The 16906-nt window shown below is 41.6% G+C and overlaps 1 protein-coding gene across 3 annotated transcripts; it reads left to right on the top strand.

The window, feature by feature from the left end:
• The first annotated feature begins 76 nt into the window (after positions 1-76).
• LOC142940051 (uncharacterized) lies at positions 77-16824 on the top strand. Of its 3 annotated transcripts, none has more exons than XM_076082921.1 (12): positions 77-988; positions 2669-2814; positions 8574-8632; positions 10242-10467; positions 10577-10694; positions 10792-10900; positions 12334-12421; positions 12515-12648; positions 12745-12964; positions 13644-13737; positions 13834-13912; positions 14409-16824. In XM_076082921.1, exons 4-12 carry the CDS (start codon positions 10368-10370, stop codon positions 15351-15353), a joined length of 1887 nt encoding a protein of 628 aa, XP_075939036.1. In that variant the 5' UTR covers positions 77-988; positions 2669-2814; positions 8574-8632; positions 10242-10367; the 3' UTR covers positions 15354-16824. The 3 variants fall into 3 exon arrangements, with proteins under 3 accessions (XP_075939036.1, XP_075939037.1, XP_075939038.1); XM_076082922.1 differs by adding an exon at positions 5482-5565 and having other exon boundaries at positions 127-2814; XM_076082923.1 differs by having other exon boundaries at positions 127-2814; positions 10792-10891.
• Positions 16825-16906: the final 82 nt, after the last annotated feature.

Raw genomic sequence — 16906 nt, 5'->3', positions numbered from 1 at the left:
TGTTGAAAGCTCATGCACGTCTGCTCCTCATGTATACATATATACTGTATATATATATATATATATATGTATAAGGGACACAAAACTGACTGAGATCAGAGTTCAGTTCAGGCGGCTGGTAGAGAAGCTCACTTTGAGTTCAATCGTTGGACTTCAGACCTGTGAGCTCAATATTCAGAATGCTGATTAGACATTTACACACACACACACACACACACTGTGCTTTTTGCCTTTTGATAATAAGGGTTAACTGGAGGAGAAGTGAAATACAATAGAATTACAGAACTAGATTTGTTGCTTTCAAATAGTGTTTTTTTTGCAGCCTCCTCTTATTTGATCCCGTTGTCCCACAGTAATTATAATACACACAAAGCTCATAATAATACACACAAAGCTCATAATAATACACACAAAGCTCATAATAATACACACAAAGCTCATAATAATACACACAAAGCTCATACTAATACACACAAAGCTCATACTAATACACACAAAGCTCATAATAATACACACAAAGCTCATAATAATACACACAAAGCTCATAATAATACACACAAAGCTCATAATAATACACACAAAGCTCATTATTGTCTCGATGTATCTGTGGCAGCCTTCCTCAGGTTCACATGTTTATTGAACTCAACATGTTTGTTTCCACCTCTTATAATTCAGTGTCACCAGTAAAAATAATAATTAATAATCCTCTTTCATTTCCTTCAAAACAAGGAACCTAAATGCATTTCGATAGAAACACGTTCCTCTCTAACGTGTTAAACCTCCTAATAGTAATAAAAAGGACAGGGCTTCAGATAAAAGGGAAGTGAAGCTTCCAAACTTCCTGACTTCCTTTTCGTCTGAATTCGTCTCTGACTCACTCCTTCTGAACGTTCTCTGTTGTAACGGAGTCTCGTACAGACGATGCAGAAAGGGAGTCGACCGGGTCGGGCGGGTCGTGGGTCTGTGTTCCAGCCGGAGGGAGTAACGGGTGAGTGTGTTGATAAAGTCTTTCTGTTATCTCGCTGTGAACACCAGCTCCTCTCACAGTGAAATGTTGCCGCCTTCTTTCAATATGAACATTATTGTCTTGTCTTCTCTTATTTAGACGTTATATATATAAATGTCTTCAATCATTCAAGGGGACAATATTTAACGAATAGACTTCTCCAGTTGATTATTCACATTAAGACGATTAGTATTAGTATTACAAGTTTTCTGATGTGTTTAAATATGCAAATGAGTGATTATCTAATGGTAACTTTTAGAGAATTTAGGAGAAAACGTCTCAGTCTGAACTCGGATCATATTTATATTTTGTTAGTTTCTCTGCTGAGGTTTGTTAAAATGTTTCTTTCTGAGACAATCAGTCTGTTACTTTATGCTCAGTGTTCATCGTTGTTCTGATGACTGAACACTTTTAGTGAATATGAGTCGGGTGTAATATTTAAATGATTGGTCATGAACAGTGACGTCTGTTCAGGTCACACACACAGAGACGTGAGACACGCTGATGGAAGAAGTCTCATTTCTTTCATCTAACTATTGACAAAAGACGAGTGTCCTGATTGGTCGAATGACAGTTGATGATGGTCAGTCTGCACTGATCTGCATGCTGTGAAGAGTAACTCGTGGTTCTACAATGTAACAATGTAGCAACTCAGCTGTTTGTGATAGAACCACAGGGGGGCGCCAAAGCCAAGCACACGAGCCAGAGATTCTACAATCTGAACCTTGTTAACCTCTTAATCTTATTATATTATTCAGCTAAACATGAGTCTGACTGAGTGAAATGACCTGAAGTATCTAAGTGTCCTTCAGCCTAGGAAACACTGCAGCTTCCTTTTCCAAAGGAAAGAAGATAATTCCGCCCCACAATGCTTTGCGGCATCAACATTTAAAGTGACGCACCAAGTAAACAAAAGATATGTTATGCTTCACGCGTCACATGGTGTCGTGAAGTCGAAGAAGATGTTGTTGAAATGTTGCGCATGTTTTGTCAAATTGATGAAGTGTTTTCTTTATTTATATTGTGTTAGCTTCATCAGCAGGCTAACTGTTCCCCCTGTTTCCAGTCTTTAAGCTAAGCTAAGCTAAGCTAAGCCCCTTGATCACATGCATCTTATAGATGTGACAGTGGTATCAATCTTCTCATCTAACTCTTAAGAAAGCAAATAAGCTGAAAAACAACAACTATATTCCTTCAAAGTAAACAAAAAGTCACCTAAGATTTAAGATTTAAGAGTACAAGTACAATAGAAGGCTTCTTCACTTGGTGTTAAGGAGCGTGTGAGGGTATATTTTGCATTGTTTAAAGGGATAGTTGTGAGGTTTAGAAGTATAATTATACAAGGTACTTCAATATCAGTTACAGTGTACACTATATTTAGTTCAGCTCTCTTCAAAGAGACACCACCAAAGTAGTGACACCATCACATGTGTCACAGGAGGCAACAATCAACCGAAACTTAAGAGTTTTTATTTTGCCTGAAACTAAAGTGATGAAGTGAACATGAAAAGCGTTTATGAAAAGAGAGAAAGAGCCGATCCTCTAAAGGGGTTTCCACCCTTCTCTCACAGCTCTTCTTCAAACATGGGATGCTGTTTCACCAAGATACCGTCAGAGAAACCACACCAACCACCACTTCACTTCTTTTTCTTCTTTACTCAGAAACTTTTCCTTGACGTCACTTTAGAGGTTGGAGGCATCGATTGGGCTTCTGGAGGGGAAACAGGACTTCTCTTAGTGTCTCTGAATGAGTCGACAGACATGGTGACGAATCGATCAGCAGCTCTCCACAGACAGACGCTGAGCGGGTACGTTCCTTATCTTTGGTATCTTATCTCTTATGTCGTGAGGGGTTTTAAAAAGATAAACTTTAATGAATGAATGAGTCGGTGACGAGAAATGAGGATGTTCTGTGTTGTTGATGACAGATTAGAGGTGCTTTTAGTTGGTTTGATGATGATGATGATATGAAAGACCTGTTTAGTTTCCAATGGCCTCTCATGTTCTGATCATAAAATACAGTTATGATTTTATTTTGGCGTTTGGACAGGAAGTAGGAGTCTAAGTGTGTCACTGTGGAAACAAACTTAAAAAAAAGACTGTGAGCTCTTTCAAATTAAGAGTTTCTTTAACTTTGTTTGAACTGACTGACGTAGATTAGTTTGAAGTTCTTCACATCTGTATCAAAGTAAGATAAGAGAGATAACACAGCTCCCACAGCAGGACTAAATATATACGCACATATATATACATATACATATATATATACAAATATAAATATACAAATATAAATATACATTTGCAGTATTACAGCAGAAAAGGGATAGTGCAGCAAAAAGAGGCATCGGTAAAAAAACAACAACAAAAAACAAGTAGGAGAGAGAAAGGCAGGTAGACAAGGTTTGATATGTGGGAAGGTGAGAGAAGGTGAGAGATGTGGGAGGAAGCGAGAGGTGGAGGGAAAAGGAAACAGTGTGGGGGTGTGAGGAGAGAGACAGACACAGAGAGAGAGAGAGACAGAGAGAGAGAGAGAGAGAGAGACAGAGAGAGAGAGCGAGAGAGAGAGAGAGAGACACAGAGAGACATAGAGAGAGACAGAGAGAGAGAGACAGACACAGAGAGAGGGAGAGATAGAGAGAGAGAGAGAGAGAGAGCGAGAGAGAGAGAGAGAGAGAGAGACACAGAGAGACATAGAGAGAGAGACATAGAGAGAGACAGAGAGAGACATAGAGAGAGAGACAGAGAGAGACATAGAGAGCGAGACAGAGAGAGACATAGAGACAGAGAGATACAGAGAGAGAGAGACAGAGAGATACAGAGGGAGAGAGAGAGAGAGAGAGAGAGACAGAGAGAGACAGAGAGAGAGAGAGAGAGAGACAGAGAGAGAGAGAGAGAGAGACAGAGAGATACAGAGAGAGAGAGAGAGAGAGAGAGAGACAGAGAGAGACAGAGAGAGAGAGACAGAGAGATACAGAGAGAGAGAGAGAGAGAGAGAGAGAGAGAGAGAGACAGAGAGAGAGAGAGAGAGAGACAGAGAGAGAGAGAGAGAGAGAGAGACAGAGAGAGACAGAGAGAGAGAGAGAGAGAGAGAGACAGAGAGAGACAGAGAGAGAGAGAGACATAGAGAGAGAGACAGAGACAGAGAGAGAGAGAGAGAGAGAGAGAGATACAGAGTGAGAGAGAGAGAGACAGAGAGAGAGAGACACACAGAGAGACATAGAGAGCGAGACAGAGAGAGACATAGAGAGAGAGAGACAGAGAGACAGAGAGATACAGAGAGAGAGAGAGAGAGAGAGAGAGAGAGAGACAGAGAGAGAGAGAGAGACATAGAGATACAGAGAGAGAGAGAGAGAGAGAGAGAGACAGAGAGAGACAGAGAGAGACAGAGAGAGATACAGAGAGAGACAGAGAGAGAGAGAGAGACATAGAGATACAGAGAGAGAGAGAGAGAGAGAGAGAGAGAGACAGAGAGAGACAGAGAGAGACAGAGAGAGAGAGAGACAGAGAGAGACAGAGAGAGAGAGAGAGAGAGAGAGAGACATAGAGATACAGAGAGACAGAGAGACATAGAGATACAGAGAGAGAGAGAGAGAGAGACATAGAGTGACCCAGTAACTCTTAGTGTGTGTTTAAAGGCCCCATCAGTAGTTCCTCTTGTGTCTACATACTGTGAGGTGTGGGAGGAAAAATGTATGCGTTTGCCACTATATTATTTTCTCCAAGGTTATCCTATGTGTTTATTCATATATCTGTAAAATGTATTCATTCACGTCTATATTATACATTTGCTCAGATAATCTTTATAATCTTACTTTTGTACTCTTTTGTATTAAACTCAGTTCAGGCCCCGGCATAGAGTCACTGACATAGGATTAGTCACAGGATTCATGTCTCTCATGAGTCCTAAAAAGAAGGTAAAGTCCAGTAGGGACTGGCCTCAATATCACCCCCATCACACCCGAGGAAAACAGGACGCCCTTTGTGTATGGGCCCAGGGACCAGAATATCTGGCTCTTCTTGGGTCACTGTGACCGGCGGACGGCAGTGACGCTGTCTCCAGAAGTAGGAGCATTAATAAATAAGAAGGAAGGGAGGGGGGACTGAGACAGTAGGGAAAGACCCAACGTTACCATCCAAGCGGCACGTAGGCCCATGCATAGTAGAGGCACAGATACTGGACATTGGACTGCATTCCTGTTGAGTTAGCCTGCACTTTGGGCTAAATGCTAATGCTAACATGCTCACAATGCTAATGCTAACATGCTGATATTATCAAAACAATTCTGTTAACTTATAGAGAAACGTTTCTGCTCCAAATGTTGCAGCAATCTATCCAGTAAATGTTGAATGAATAATCAGATTTATAATAATCTATACTGAGTCCCTGCTGCTGCTTCAGGTTGTGCTCTTCACTCCGACATGTTTCTGCTGGACCTTCATTTCTTCCACCATCGTTCACCCCTCAACTCCTCCAGCCACAGCTTTATTACCAAACGGAGTCAGTGCAATGTGTCTGCTGAGTGGCAGGTTTTAGTGCACCTCACACAACCCTAGAGTGAGTGAGTAAGTAAGTAAGTGAGCGAGTGAGTGAGTGAGTGAGTAACTGGCATCATTCTTTGTAGAAGAGATTCAGAATCTCATGGGATTATCCTGGATAAAAAAAGGTTCAATGGCTGTTAGAGGCTGAGCACAGAGAAGTCTTTGCGTCAAGAAAATAAAAGTTTATTAGAGAACAGGAAATGAAGAGCTCACTTGCTGGATAGTGAATGACTTTTTTTTATTTTTCTGAGTAGAAACAACCGTAGCTTTCTGGGAAGACAAAGAGGTTAGGAAGTGGTGTGTGTTGGTGTGTTTGTTCTTTCTAGTTTGTGGTCGCTTCCGTGCTTTTGAGAAGAAAGTGAGAGAACAGAGTGTCGGCTTTTAGGGGAAGTCCAAATGTCAGAAAAATATTTAAACAGAAGGAACAGTGAGAGAAGTTAGAACGAGGTAGATAAAGTGAGGCTGAAGACTTGTAGTCTATGTTCAAAGTGCTGCTTCCCTGAAAGAGGATTTCCCCAACCATCAGTCACTGATCATGAGATACAGATCTTCAGTCGAGGGAAGTTGTGCAGCGTGACATTGAGCCGGGTCATCGTGTGTTATGAGCTGGTCACACTGGACTTATCTCCGTTTACGAACCAAAACTTCCCGTACATAGGTCAAGCTGCAAAAAACACAAGATCATACACTTCCCATAATGCCACATGATAGCATGACTTTTGTTACCAGGCTGCAACTTCTATCTCTAAAAAGTGAAGTCAAAGCTTCGTGTGTTAAAGCTGCATTCTCTCTAGTGTCCACCAGGGGGCGACTCCTCTGGTTGTATAGAAGTCTATGAGAAAATGACTCTACTTCTCTCTTGATTTATTACCTCAGTAAACATTGTAAACATGAGTTTATGGTCTCAATCTCTAGTTTCAAGTCTTCTTCAGTTCAGCACGTCCAGTTCTTATAAACCAACACAGTCTCACGGCAGTTTGTGAAATAGTCACAAAATGCAATCTATCAGTTTTTTTGTGTCCCTCAGAACAACCTGGGAACACAATATATTAAAAACAAAACTTAGCTTCAGGCAACTAAACCACCAACAGTTAACTTTAGGCAACTAAACAACCGACAAGTTAATTAGTTTACTGAGATCAGTTAGTTAGTTAGTTTAGTGGATAACTTGTTCTCTGTGTTTGGTTCAGATGAACTTTGTACCACTCCATAAACCAACAATTATAAAAACAAATTCCTCCATGTTTTATTAATAAATGTATAAATGAGTGTGTGAGTGATGTGTGAACCTTCAGCACACAGAGAGGAATGAACGTGTGAAGTTTGGTGAATGTAAGAGCTGCTGAAGTGGAGATTTATCATCAGAGTCTGAGAACAAACTCATTTAGAGGAAACGTCCTTTAAAGAGACGTTTAGTTACATTACAGACATTTAGAGACTCTACAGGTGAACACATGAACTCACAGATATCACCATGAAACTTCACCACTTCATCACTCACATTAAGAGCAGTATTTATTGTGTTACAAGTTTACTGAAATGTTGTTTAAATATGCAAATGAGGCATTATGTAATGGTAACTTTTGGTGAATTTAGGAGAAATCTACAGACAAAGTAGTAAAATCAACCCCTGGATGTGTATTTTGGATGTTTTTGTTCCTGAATGTGATGGAACACTTTGTGACAGATACTGGTTCTGTGGTCTGGCTCTGATAATACTTTGGTACACTGTTGCTTTAAGAGGATCTTTGCAGTTCAGCTTCCCTTTTCTCACCTTTCTGAACCACCGAGAGCTTTACTTCCTGATTACTGGCACATTTGCGGTTTTTAAATTTTTTTCCGATAACACATATAGTTGGGAAGGTATGCCTCTAATTTAGTGATTGTGATCGCTGACGCCATGCTCAGCACGTAGTGCTGTTTTAAGAAAAGGAAGTGCCGGTAGCAGGAAGTTCACCTGTTCTCAGAAAAAATACATTTTAAACCTTTATTAAAACCTCATGACGAACTCCCCCTGTGCACGCAGATTACAAAATAAGTTTAAAATGTTTTCTTACACATATAAAATGGAAATATGTGATGTAATTGTTATTGTGCAGTTTTTTGATTTAGTTTTTGCAGTTTGGGGCTGTGTGTGTTTGCAGTGGGCTGTAATAACCACACACCACAAATAACCTGACGCACGCACACACACACACACACCATCCTGTTTTTGACTTTAAGTCAGCGTGTTTCAGATGTGAAAACAACAACCGCTCAGTATCAATTGCATGTTTTGCCATAAAAAGCTGAATAAAGCAGAATCACTCATGAGATATTAATGTGGTGCTCGTGTGTTTGCTCAGTGTGAATACATATATATACATATACATATATATATATATATATATATACATATACATATATATATGTATATATATATATATATATATGTATACATATACATATATATATATATATATATATATATACATATACATATACATATATATATATATATATATATACATATACATATATATATGTATATATATATATATATATATGTATATGTATATATATGTATATATATATATATATATATATATATATAGTGGGGAAACAACAGGCTGCAGGGAAGTAAAGGAAGGTGAAACATTAACTTTGAAACTCTCAAACTGCAGCGTGCACACTGAAAGTAGGCAGAATCCAGAGTCCACCTGTTGGGAATGTGATGTCTGTTCCTCCTGAAACCCTCTGGAGCCGCTGCACAACAACATTAGAATACGTCCGAGACTAAAGCGCCTCTGAGGTGCTAAACCGCAGACTCTGAAACAGATGAAGATGACTTCAGTTGTCACACCTTCGAGCGTATTCAAACCGAGAGCTCCTTAACAGTCTGATCTTGCTTTGTGATTGTGTTTCTGAGTAGTGACGTTCAAAGCGTGCGGACGTTATCTTCTTCACCACGGTGGCTGTTTGCCATTTCCTATGAGAGGATAATAAAAAAAACCCAAACCAGTGATATTTATCTGGCGTTCCTTCACAGAGCGTCACATGGAATGAAAGCAGAGCTGTGAAGCAGATCCTGAGCCGCTGCTCCAACAGGTAAGAGTCTGACCGACCGGCAGCTTTGTGTTTGGTGTCATCAGGACGAGTGTTGACTAATGAAAACGGGCTGTGGCTCATTAATTATTCATGTTTCAACTGCTGGGACTATTGTTGGTCCTTTTATTTCTTATTGGACATGATGAGAAGGAGCTCGTTAAATCAAACTGACCCATGTGTGCACTGATCGGCTGGTTGATTGTGTGAGTGTTAATGCATGCTTCACGCTTCACCCCAATGTCCCCTCTCTTTGAAGCCACTTATGTGCAGAGTTTGACTACTCTGACATCCCCCAACTGATGCGATCATCCAAACATGTTAAAGCCATCATCAGCTGTAAACAGCTGCTGCAGGAGCTCCAGGTTCACTGCTTCATGTTTGGTGATTCGAAGCTTCGAGTCCAGCTGGAGACCTTTGTTGTGTGTCTCGTTACACGACAACGTCTCGTCCTATTTTGTTTTATATGAAGATGCCGACCGCATTATCTGCCCCAGAGACTTGTCTTTGTTGCTGCTGTTTAAATTCCTCCAGATGCAACATGAATAAATAAACGCGGTGTTTTCGTTTTGTAATGTTTTTCTTGCGTAACATCGTGTGTTTCATAACGACAATAACTTTTCATGCTTTTATATAAATGCTTTCATTAAAAATCTGACTCCGCTCCGTCCTGCATCGTTATATTGTGCTCACATTCTTCATCAGAGGAGCAGCACAGCCCTTATTATTCTGTTTATTCTGATACTGCATCTGTTAAACATTCATCTCGGTACGGCAGCTTTTCCTCACTATGGCGATGAGCATTTTAAACTTTTTGTCTTCACACTCTTTGTGTGTATCTGCTGGTGCCATGGTGTTTACGATTCCTGGTTGATTGATGACCTGGTTCATCTTCGTGAGTCTAGCAGCCCGTTTGTTCTCTTATTGTTTTGTAAAGTAACCGGATGAAACGTTGAAATATGAATAAGTGAAGAAGACAGCGTGAGTTCTTTGTTCTATATTGCCCACCTCAGGCGTTCTCCTACGCACCTGTCGACCTACTGGTGGAAAAGTTTTCTTTTTTCATGTTAAACTGACCCACAAACATGAAAAACTAAACCTCTCGTGGTGTAACTTGAAACCATCAGCCTGTGTTAACACAGCGGCTTTAAGTGCTGTTCAGATAAAGGATTCAGTCAACGAAGTAAAAGATAAAAGAAACAAAAGGACAAGACAGAGATTGACTGCTGCTGATCTTTGACAAAGAATCACATCATCAGATGTTTCGTGTGAGTCGAACCAGAGCAGAGGCACTGAGGCAGGATCCGAAACATCCCCATCACCTGCTGGTGTCACACCTGTGACACCTGCTGTGTTTGTGGTCAGGGGTGTGTGTGTGTGTGTGTGTGTGTGTGTGTGTGTGTGTGTGTGTGTGTGTGTGTGTGTGTGTGTGTGTGCAGAAATAAACCTGCAAATGCCACAAAATAAAGAAGCGGCACAGCATTAAGTGTGTGTGTGTGTGTGTGTGTGTGTGTGTGTGTGTGTGCAGAAATAAACCTGCAAATGCCACAAAATAAAGAAGCGGCGCAGCATTAAGTGTGTGTGTGTGTGTGTGTGTCATCCCTCTCCACAGAATGAGAAGACGGAGGAAGCAGTGAGTTGCACTCTGAAGCAAGAACAATCCATCGAACCTTCAGCTTTGCAAAACCAAACAGTCCAAAAACCAAACACCAAAAGGAGAAGACAGATGAGAGGATAAATGGAGAGAAATAATAAAACCCCTCTTCTGTTTCTTCCTCTGGCTCTGCTCTGCGTCTGCGCTGTCGGAGACGAGAATTGTCCGAGCGTCCCAGATAACAGTCAGTGGTTTTTATTATTTTCATCGCTCGATTTATATTTTTGATATGAGATCTTTCGTTACACAAGACTCAAGTGAAGCACAAACATTTCCCTTCATCTCTCCGTCAGAGCTCACAGAGCTCACCTGCCACAGTGACTACGATCAGACCATCACCTGTCTGTGGAACAGCACGTCTGTGTCCGATCATCCAGGCAACGTGTGCACGATACTCGCCGAGAGAAAGAGGTAGGGACTAAGAAATGCACTCAAACACACAGTCAGCAGAAGAGAACTGTTATGAGACCAGCAGCATAAAGAGAAACATGCTTTCCCTCCCTTTTAGTGAGTTTACCAACTACCGCAACTCATGCATGCTGGAGCCGGTGGACGCCTCCAGACCGACGCTGAAGACGTGCTTGCTGTTCTTCAAGAGAAGATACCGAGTAAGGCTGGTGAGGAGTTTTGACCAAACACTAATATGTCAAGGAATAGTTCAACACTTTAGGAAATACGCTCATTTGCTTTACTGCAGAGAATTTTATGAAAAGACCAATACCTCTCTCATGTTTGTCTGTTAGAGAAAAGCTTTTTAGCTTAGCATAACAACCAATTCACTAGTTACATCCATAGACTGTCTATAAGAAGCAGACGTAGTCGTGACCATATCTGGACTGAGGAGGAGAGACGTAGAGACGCCGTATACGTCTCTGGTAGAGACCTGTCAATCACCGTGTAGCCCCGCCCTAAAGCATCCCCTGCTTTATGGTCTGTTTGACTCTAAATGGACCATAATGTACTAAATGAACATCATGCTGTATTGAAGAAGACTTGAAACTAGAGATTGAGACCATAAACTCATGTTTACAATGTTTACTGAGGTAATAAATCAAGAGAGAAGTAGAGTCATTTTCTCATAGACTTCTATACAACCAGAGGAGTCGCCCCCTGGTGGACACTAGAGAGAATGCAGCTTTAACACATGAAGCTCTGGCTCGTATTAACATATCCTCGTACAAATGTTGGTATGATATCTTATTAAAACGTTATTCCTACCTTTTCGTGCGTTTCCCTACGAAGGTCCAGCAACACGTGTCAATTTCCGCGCGTGTTTTCAAAATAAACTTCCTCCTTCACGGGAAACAACTTAGTTAAGTTTAGGAAAAGATGACGAAATACTTAGTTAGGTTCAAGCAACAAAAGTACTTTGTTAGGTTTAGGAAAAGATGGCGGTTTGTGGTTAATATAACTACTGAAGTGACGTTACTAATGTACGGACGTTGCGTGACAAATAAATCGACGTTGACTTCTCTTTTCACACGAGGAACGAACAACGGCCTCCTGAGTAAAAGACTGGTTTTTGCATTTTTTTTATACTTCCTGGTTCATGATTACGTGGATTATATGCAAATTAATTTTTGTTGGATATCTACAAATGACAGCGCGTTCCTTTTCGTAAATATAGCTCTGAACGCTGTTTGAGAACATCCTGATCTCGTTTATTTAATCCGTACCAACAAACCCGCAGTGCATAAAGAACAGGTAGCGGTGTTATGGGGGTCATAGGAGGGAAGATTTACCTAGTTTTCGCTCTTAAAAAAAAGTTTGTTACAGTTTATTGCTGACCTTTATCAGATTTACCTTTATGCTAAGCTAAGCTCGCCGGCTGCTGGTGGTAGCTAGCATAGAGACATGAGAGTTCCATCAATCTCATCATCTAACTCCTGGCAAGAAACTGAGAATGTGTAGTTCCCAGAATGCAAAGCTACAAAAGCACATTCAACACAAACGTACCCTCATTTATTCTTTTCTGACAAGCACCGATGAAGCTTTTATATCTACATTTCATCAGCTGTTATGATGTCTGATGAATGTCTTTTCTTCTCAGTTTCTGTCCAGTCAGGTCCTGTCCATCAATCTGAGCTGTAACCCCGGGAAGCAAACGTTGAGCCTTTCCTTCAAGCCAGCTTGTCACAGTGAGTACAATGATATACACACACCCTGCCTCCCTGTGACTTACCTTGCGAGCTGCTCATGCTGACCTTAAAACAAACTGTGTGCCGCTGCAGTAAAGCTGCATCCTCCGCCGCGACCAGACGTCAACTTTACCACCGTCTCCTGGTTCCCCCAAGTCACCAAGAATGAGGCAATCGTCTTTTACAGGTCCGAACTGCAGTGGAAACACGAGGATCAGTCGTGGATGGTGTGTGTTTATTTTGTCAGAGATGAACTATTTGTACAAATGATCAATGCATGAACAAAAAAAAGAACAACAGCCTGTTGATTTCGTCCTTGTCAGGATCCCTCTGTGCTGAAAAACATTTTAACAGCTGACAAGAAATGGAGCTTCACCAGGGAGCTGCACGAGAACCAGTTGAGGCGAGGCGAGAGGTACGAGGCACGCGTCCGAGTGAAGGCCGTTCAAGACGAGAAGAAGTCGATCTGGAGCGACTGGAGCGACTGGAGCCCCGTTGCATCATGGGAGTCAGCCGTAGGAGGAACAAAAGAACGACCGTCAGGTAAAAGATCCCAAATATGATGAAGTGGTTTCGTTTAACAGTTATAATTACACAGAAAGCTGAAGGACTACAAAAAGACATGAAGAGACCACAAAGAGTCGCTACATGACTACAAAGATACACAAAGAGACACAAAGAGTCGCTAAATGACTACAAAGAGACACAAAGAGTCACTAAATGACTACAAAGAGACACAAAGAGTCGCTACATGACTACAAAGAGACACAAAGAGACACAAAGAGTCACTAAATGACTACAAAGAGACACAAAGAGTCGCTAAATGACTACAAAGAGACACAAATAGTCGCTACATGACTACAAAGAGACACAAAGAGACACAAAGAGTCGCTACATGACTACAAAGAGACAAGAAATCACGATGAGATTAAAAATGACCACAAAATGACAAGAAAAACTACAATGAGAACACAAAGAGACCACAAACAACTACAAAAAGGGGCAAACATCTGCAAACAGTACAAAATTATACAATTAAGAGGTTCGTAAGGACTACAGAGAGACTCTATATATGTAGGAGAGGTGGTGGGGGCGTTTGTCTCATAATCACTGTGTATCGGGATAATTGCATGAAACCTGACCCCCCAGATTTGTTCCTCACGGTGCGATAAACACCGTGTTATTATCTCTAACGTGATTCGTTCTGTCCCGCGTTTGTCAGATCGTCACGTCGGTATTTTGGCCATGGTCGCCGCTGCTGCAGCGTTCGCCGTGTTTCTGGCCGTCATTCACTTTAAGACCGACAAATCCAGCTGGTGAGCACACACACACATTTAGATTTTCTATGTTAGTCGTATGTAGGAGTATATTTTCTCTCTCGTGTTTTAAGATGACGTCGCTCTGTTTTGCAGGGTTTACATGGTGAAGAGAATCAGAGGGCCGCCTCTTCCGAACCCAGCGAAGTCCTTCCTGCAGGATGTCGATTTCCAGGTGAGCTCATGACTCATAACTTGAGTTAATCTGTTTGTTTTTTGTATTTGCAAACAGACTATTATTTGCCTTCTTAGGCAAATGTTTATCACTGTAAGAACTGTGTTAGAGCGAGAGCACATGACACATTAAAGCTGCCACTTGGAGGCAGCAGAACAAGCTGTAAACAACACGGATGTATTATTATGTTATTATGTCTCTTTTGCAGATAGTCTTCTCCAGCTGTCCGATGCAGCTGCAAACAATGTTGTAAATAACAGTGAGACTGAATCCAAATTTGACTCTAAATGTGAAGCCATCATGTAAACATATTGATGAACGCAGCTTTAAAGAAAGCTCGACATGACAGCAGGATGTACATCTCATGTAGAAACCAGACGGAAAGCAACGAGTCATCAGTCAAAAAGACATGTGACCTTTATGATCTATTTAAAAGCAGCTTCACAACCTCATTCTGCACAGTTCTGTATGTTTTTAACCCTTCTCTTCTTCACAGAACTGGTCCCCTCACTTCTCCGACGAGTCCTTTCATTCCCTCTTCAAACCCGCGGAAGTTGTCTCCGTGGAGGTCACCTACGCCGTGGACGGCGTGGCGCCGCTGGGCCTGGAGGCGGCGCTGCTGGAGAAGATGAGAAGCGAAAGCAGCTACGAGTCGACCAACTCCAACTTCTCCAACCCCAGTTACTCCCATCTGTGTCCTCCTCCTCCTCCTCCTCCTCTTCCCGTCTCCTCGCTCACCGCGGGGAGTCTGGCGCCCTGCGCCGCCGATACACCCTACGGGCCTGTTGGTGGTCACGCTGACAAAGCACAACAGGAAGCGAGAGGAGAAGAAGTGGAGATCCGCCTGCTGCTCTCCAAAGGCGGCAACGACAGCGAGTCCATGCCGATGGTCTCGGACTACGAGAGGGCCGAGAAGATCCAGGTGGAGCGCGCCAGGCTCCAGAGTCTGGATTCGGGCGTGTGCAGCGGCGAGGAGGTCAGTCAAGAGAGCCTGGAGGCGGATAGCATCAACACGGCCGAGGGCGAGGAGGAGAGCGAGGGAGGGAGCGGCAAAGAGGTCGATTTTCAGAAGTTGTTCGGAGGCGGCGGAGGCGTTTTCCACAAAGGGTCCATCCAGGTTTGTTCCGGTTACGAGCGAGTCGAGACGCCGCAGCCCGACGGCCCCGAGCTCCTCAGCATGGATTCAGGCGTTAGCGGCGTTGGCGAGGAGCAGGTGAGTCAGGAGGACGTTGATCAGTCCTTTGAATCCTCCTGCCTCCTGTCTCCTCCTCTTCCTCCTCCTTGCAGCTCCTCACCGGTCTTCCCGCCCCTTTTCACGCCACGGCCGTTGGACCTCTGCGGGTCAGGGTTGAGTCCGGCTCTGCCGAGTCACTTCCTGGAGAGGATCGCTCTGATGTCGACCAGCAGGTCAGTGGAGCCCTCTGGTGACGGATACATGTGAGGAAGACGGGAACGGAGCGAAGGACAGACACTTTTATTTAATGCTTAATCTTATACTCTCAAACACCGGCTGGTTCCAAAGAATGTATTTTGTTTCTACACTGTTATATTCTGCTTATTTATCGCAATATTTATAACGGATCTCATTTTACTGCAGTTTCTCTGAGTGAAGACAAAGCAAAAAAAAGTCAGTAAAAACAATGAAAATGTTATTAAAACAGAAACAAAAAAACTAGAAGCTTCATGTTCCCAATTATGCTTTGGTTGTTTCTTATACTTATAGATGTTTATGTCTCTCTCTCTCTATATATATATATATATAGATATATATATATATCTATATATAAATGAAACATCTACCTGTGTTTATGATCAGCCTGTTTAGTACAACAGCTTGAGAGACATACTTCATGAGGGTGGATACATGCAGATTCTTTATTTCTTTATTCAAAAGAGCAGCCTCGGTCGGAGTATTAGGGACATCTTGGGTAAAGTAAAATAATTGCTGACTCGGCAGGTGGGGGGTAAAGAACTTGGATATTCTCTGAGAATAAAGTGGGAAATTTACGAGAATAAACTCACAAAGTTACGAGAAATAAAATCATAAATCTAATGAGATTAGTTTCATTTTTTTGTGGAAACCTCAGAGCTTCACATCACAGATCCTCCGTTAGACTCGGCAGTGTATTAATTGTACGAGTATTTATTTATGTTCGTAAAAAAAGGCAGAAAGAACATGAAAGAAAACGTGTGTTAAGTGTCTTTCATGACCGGCTTCACTCAGAGGTCGTGCTCATAATAACACATTAGGAGCAAAGACATTCAGGTTTTGCACATTCGCCGTCTTTGTTGTGATGAGGTCGATCCTCCTGATGTGGTGCCTCGACAAAATCCTAAAATTAGGAACGAAATTGCGGATTTTATAATCTCAGAGTATTTCTCAGAAATGTCTGAGGTTTGTACAACTTTAATCTCGTAAATTCTTTTATACATTTATACATTTCTGATATATTTGAACCTACAGTGGTCCGAACCTTCACTCTATCTCTTTAAATGTTGCATTGCTGGTCTCTTCTGTGTTAAAGATCAGTGTTTGTCACATTTTAAACAATACTGTGACTCATCAAAACATTGCTCTCTAGCGCCACTAGTGGGCAAAACCTCAAAATGATAACTTTAATAGCAAATAAATATGTATTTATTATATGCTATTATGGCAGCTATATTAAAAGACTTAGAAGGTGAATCAGTTGTTGACTTTTAAAGAATCCATGTCGGGACTTTTCTAACCATGTTACTGCTTTGTTACTGTTCATGAAAATATATCATCAAAGGGACAAGTTGTCATGAATGAACAAATATAAAGTGTTGCCGTTCATTTGTTTTGTTGTTGTTTTGTTTCTGCACGCTGTGTGTAATGACTCAAATATATATATTTTTAAAAATAAAAGTGGAATTCCTGATAAAATAAACGAGTATTTGGGGACATTTTGTTTACGTATTGTTGAGAAAACATTCAGAATTTGACATTTCACAGGGAATTTATCTTCAGAA

The sequence above is a fragment of the Anarhichas minor genome, unplaced genomic scaffold (assembly GCF_050575085.1).
Source record: "Anarhichas minor isolate MPS153535 unplaced genomic scaffold, ASM5057508v1 ptg000114l, whole genome shotgun sequence".
NCBI lineage: Eukaryota > Metazoa > Chordata > Actinopteri > Perciformes > Anarhichadidae > Anarhichas > Anarhichas minor.
The sequence above is the reverse complement of the archived record's forward strand: the minus strand, read 5'-3'. Positions and strand labels throughout refer to the sequence as shown.

Excerpts from the sequence above, each read along its gene's own strand:
- LOC142940051 (XM_076082921.1), top strand. The coding sequence starts at position 10,368 with ATGGAGAGAAATAATAAAACCCCTCTTCTGTTTCTTCCTCTGGCTCTG. Across the intron at positions 10,695-10,791 it reads ATACTCGCCGAGAGAAAGAG|TGAGTTTACCAACTACCGCA; the intron begins GTAGGGACTAAG and ends CCTCCCTTTTAG. Across the intron at positions 10,901-12,333 it reads GAAGATACCGAGTAAGGCTG|TTTCTGTCCAGTCAGGTCCT; the intron begins GTGAGGAGTTTT and ends TTTTCTTCTCAG.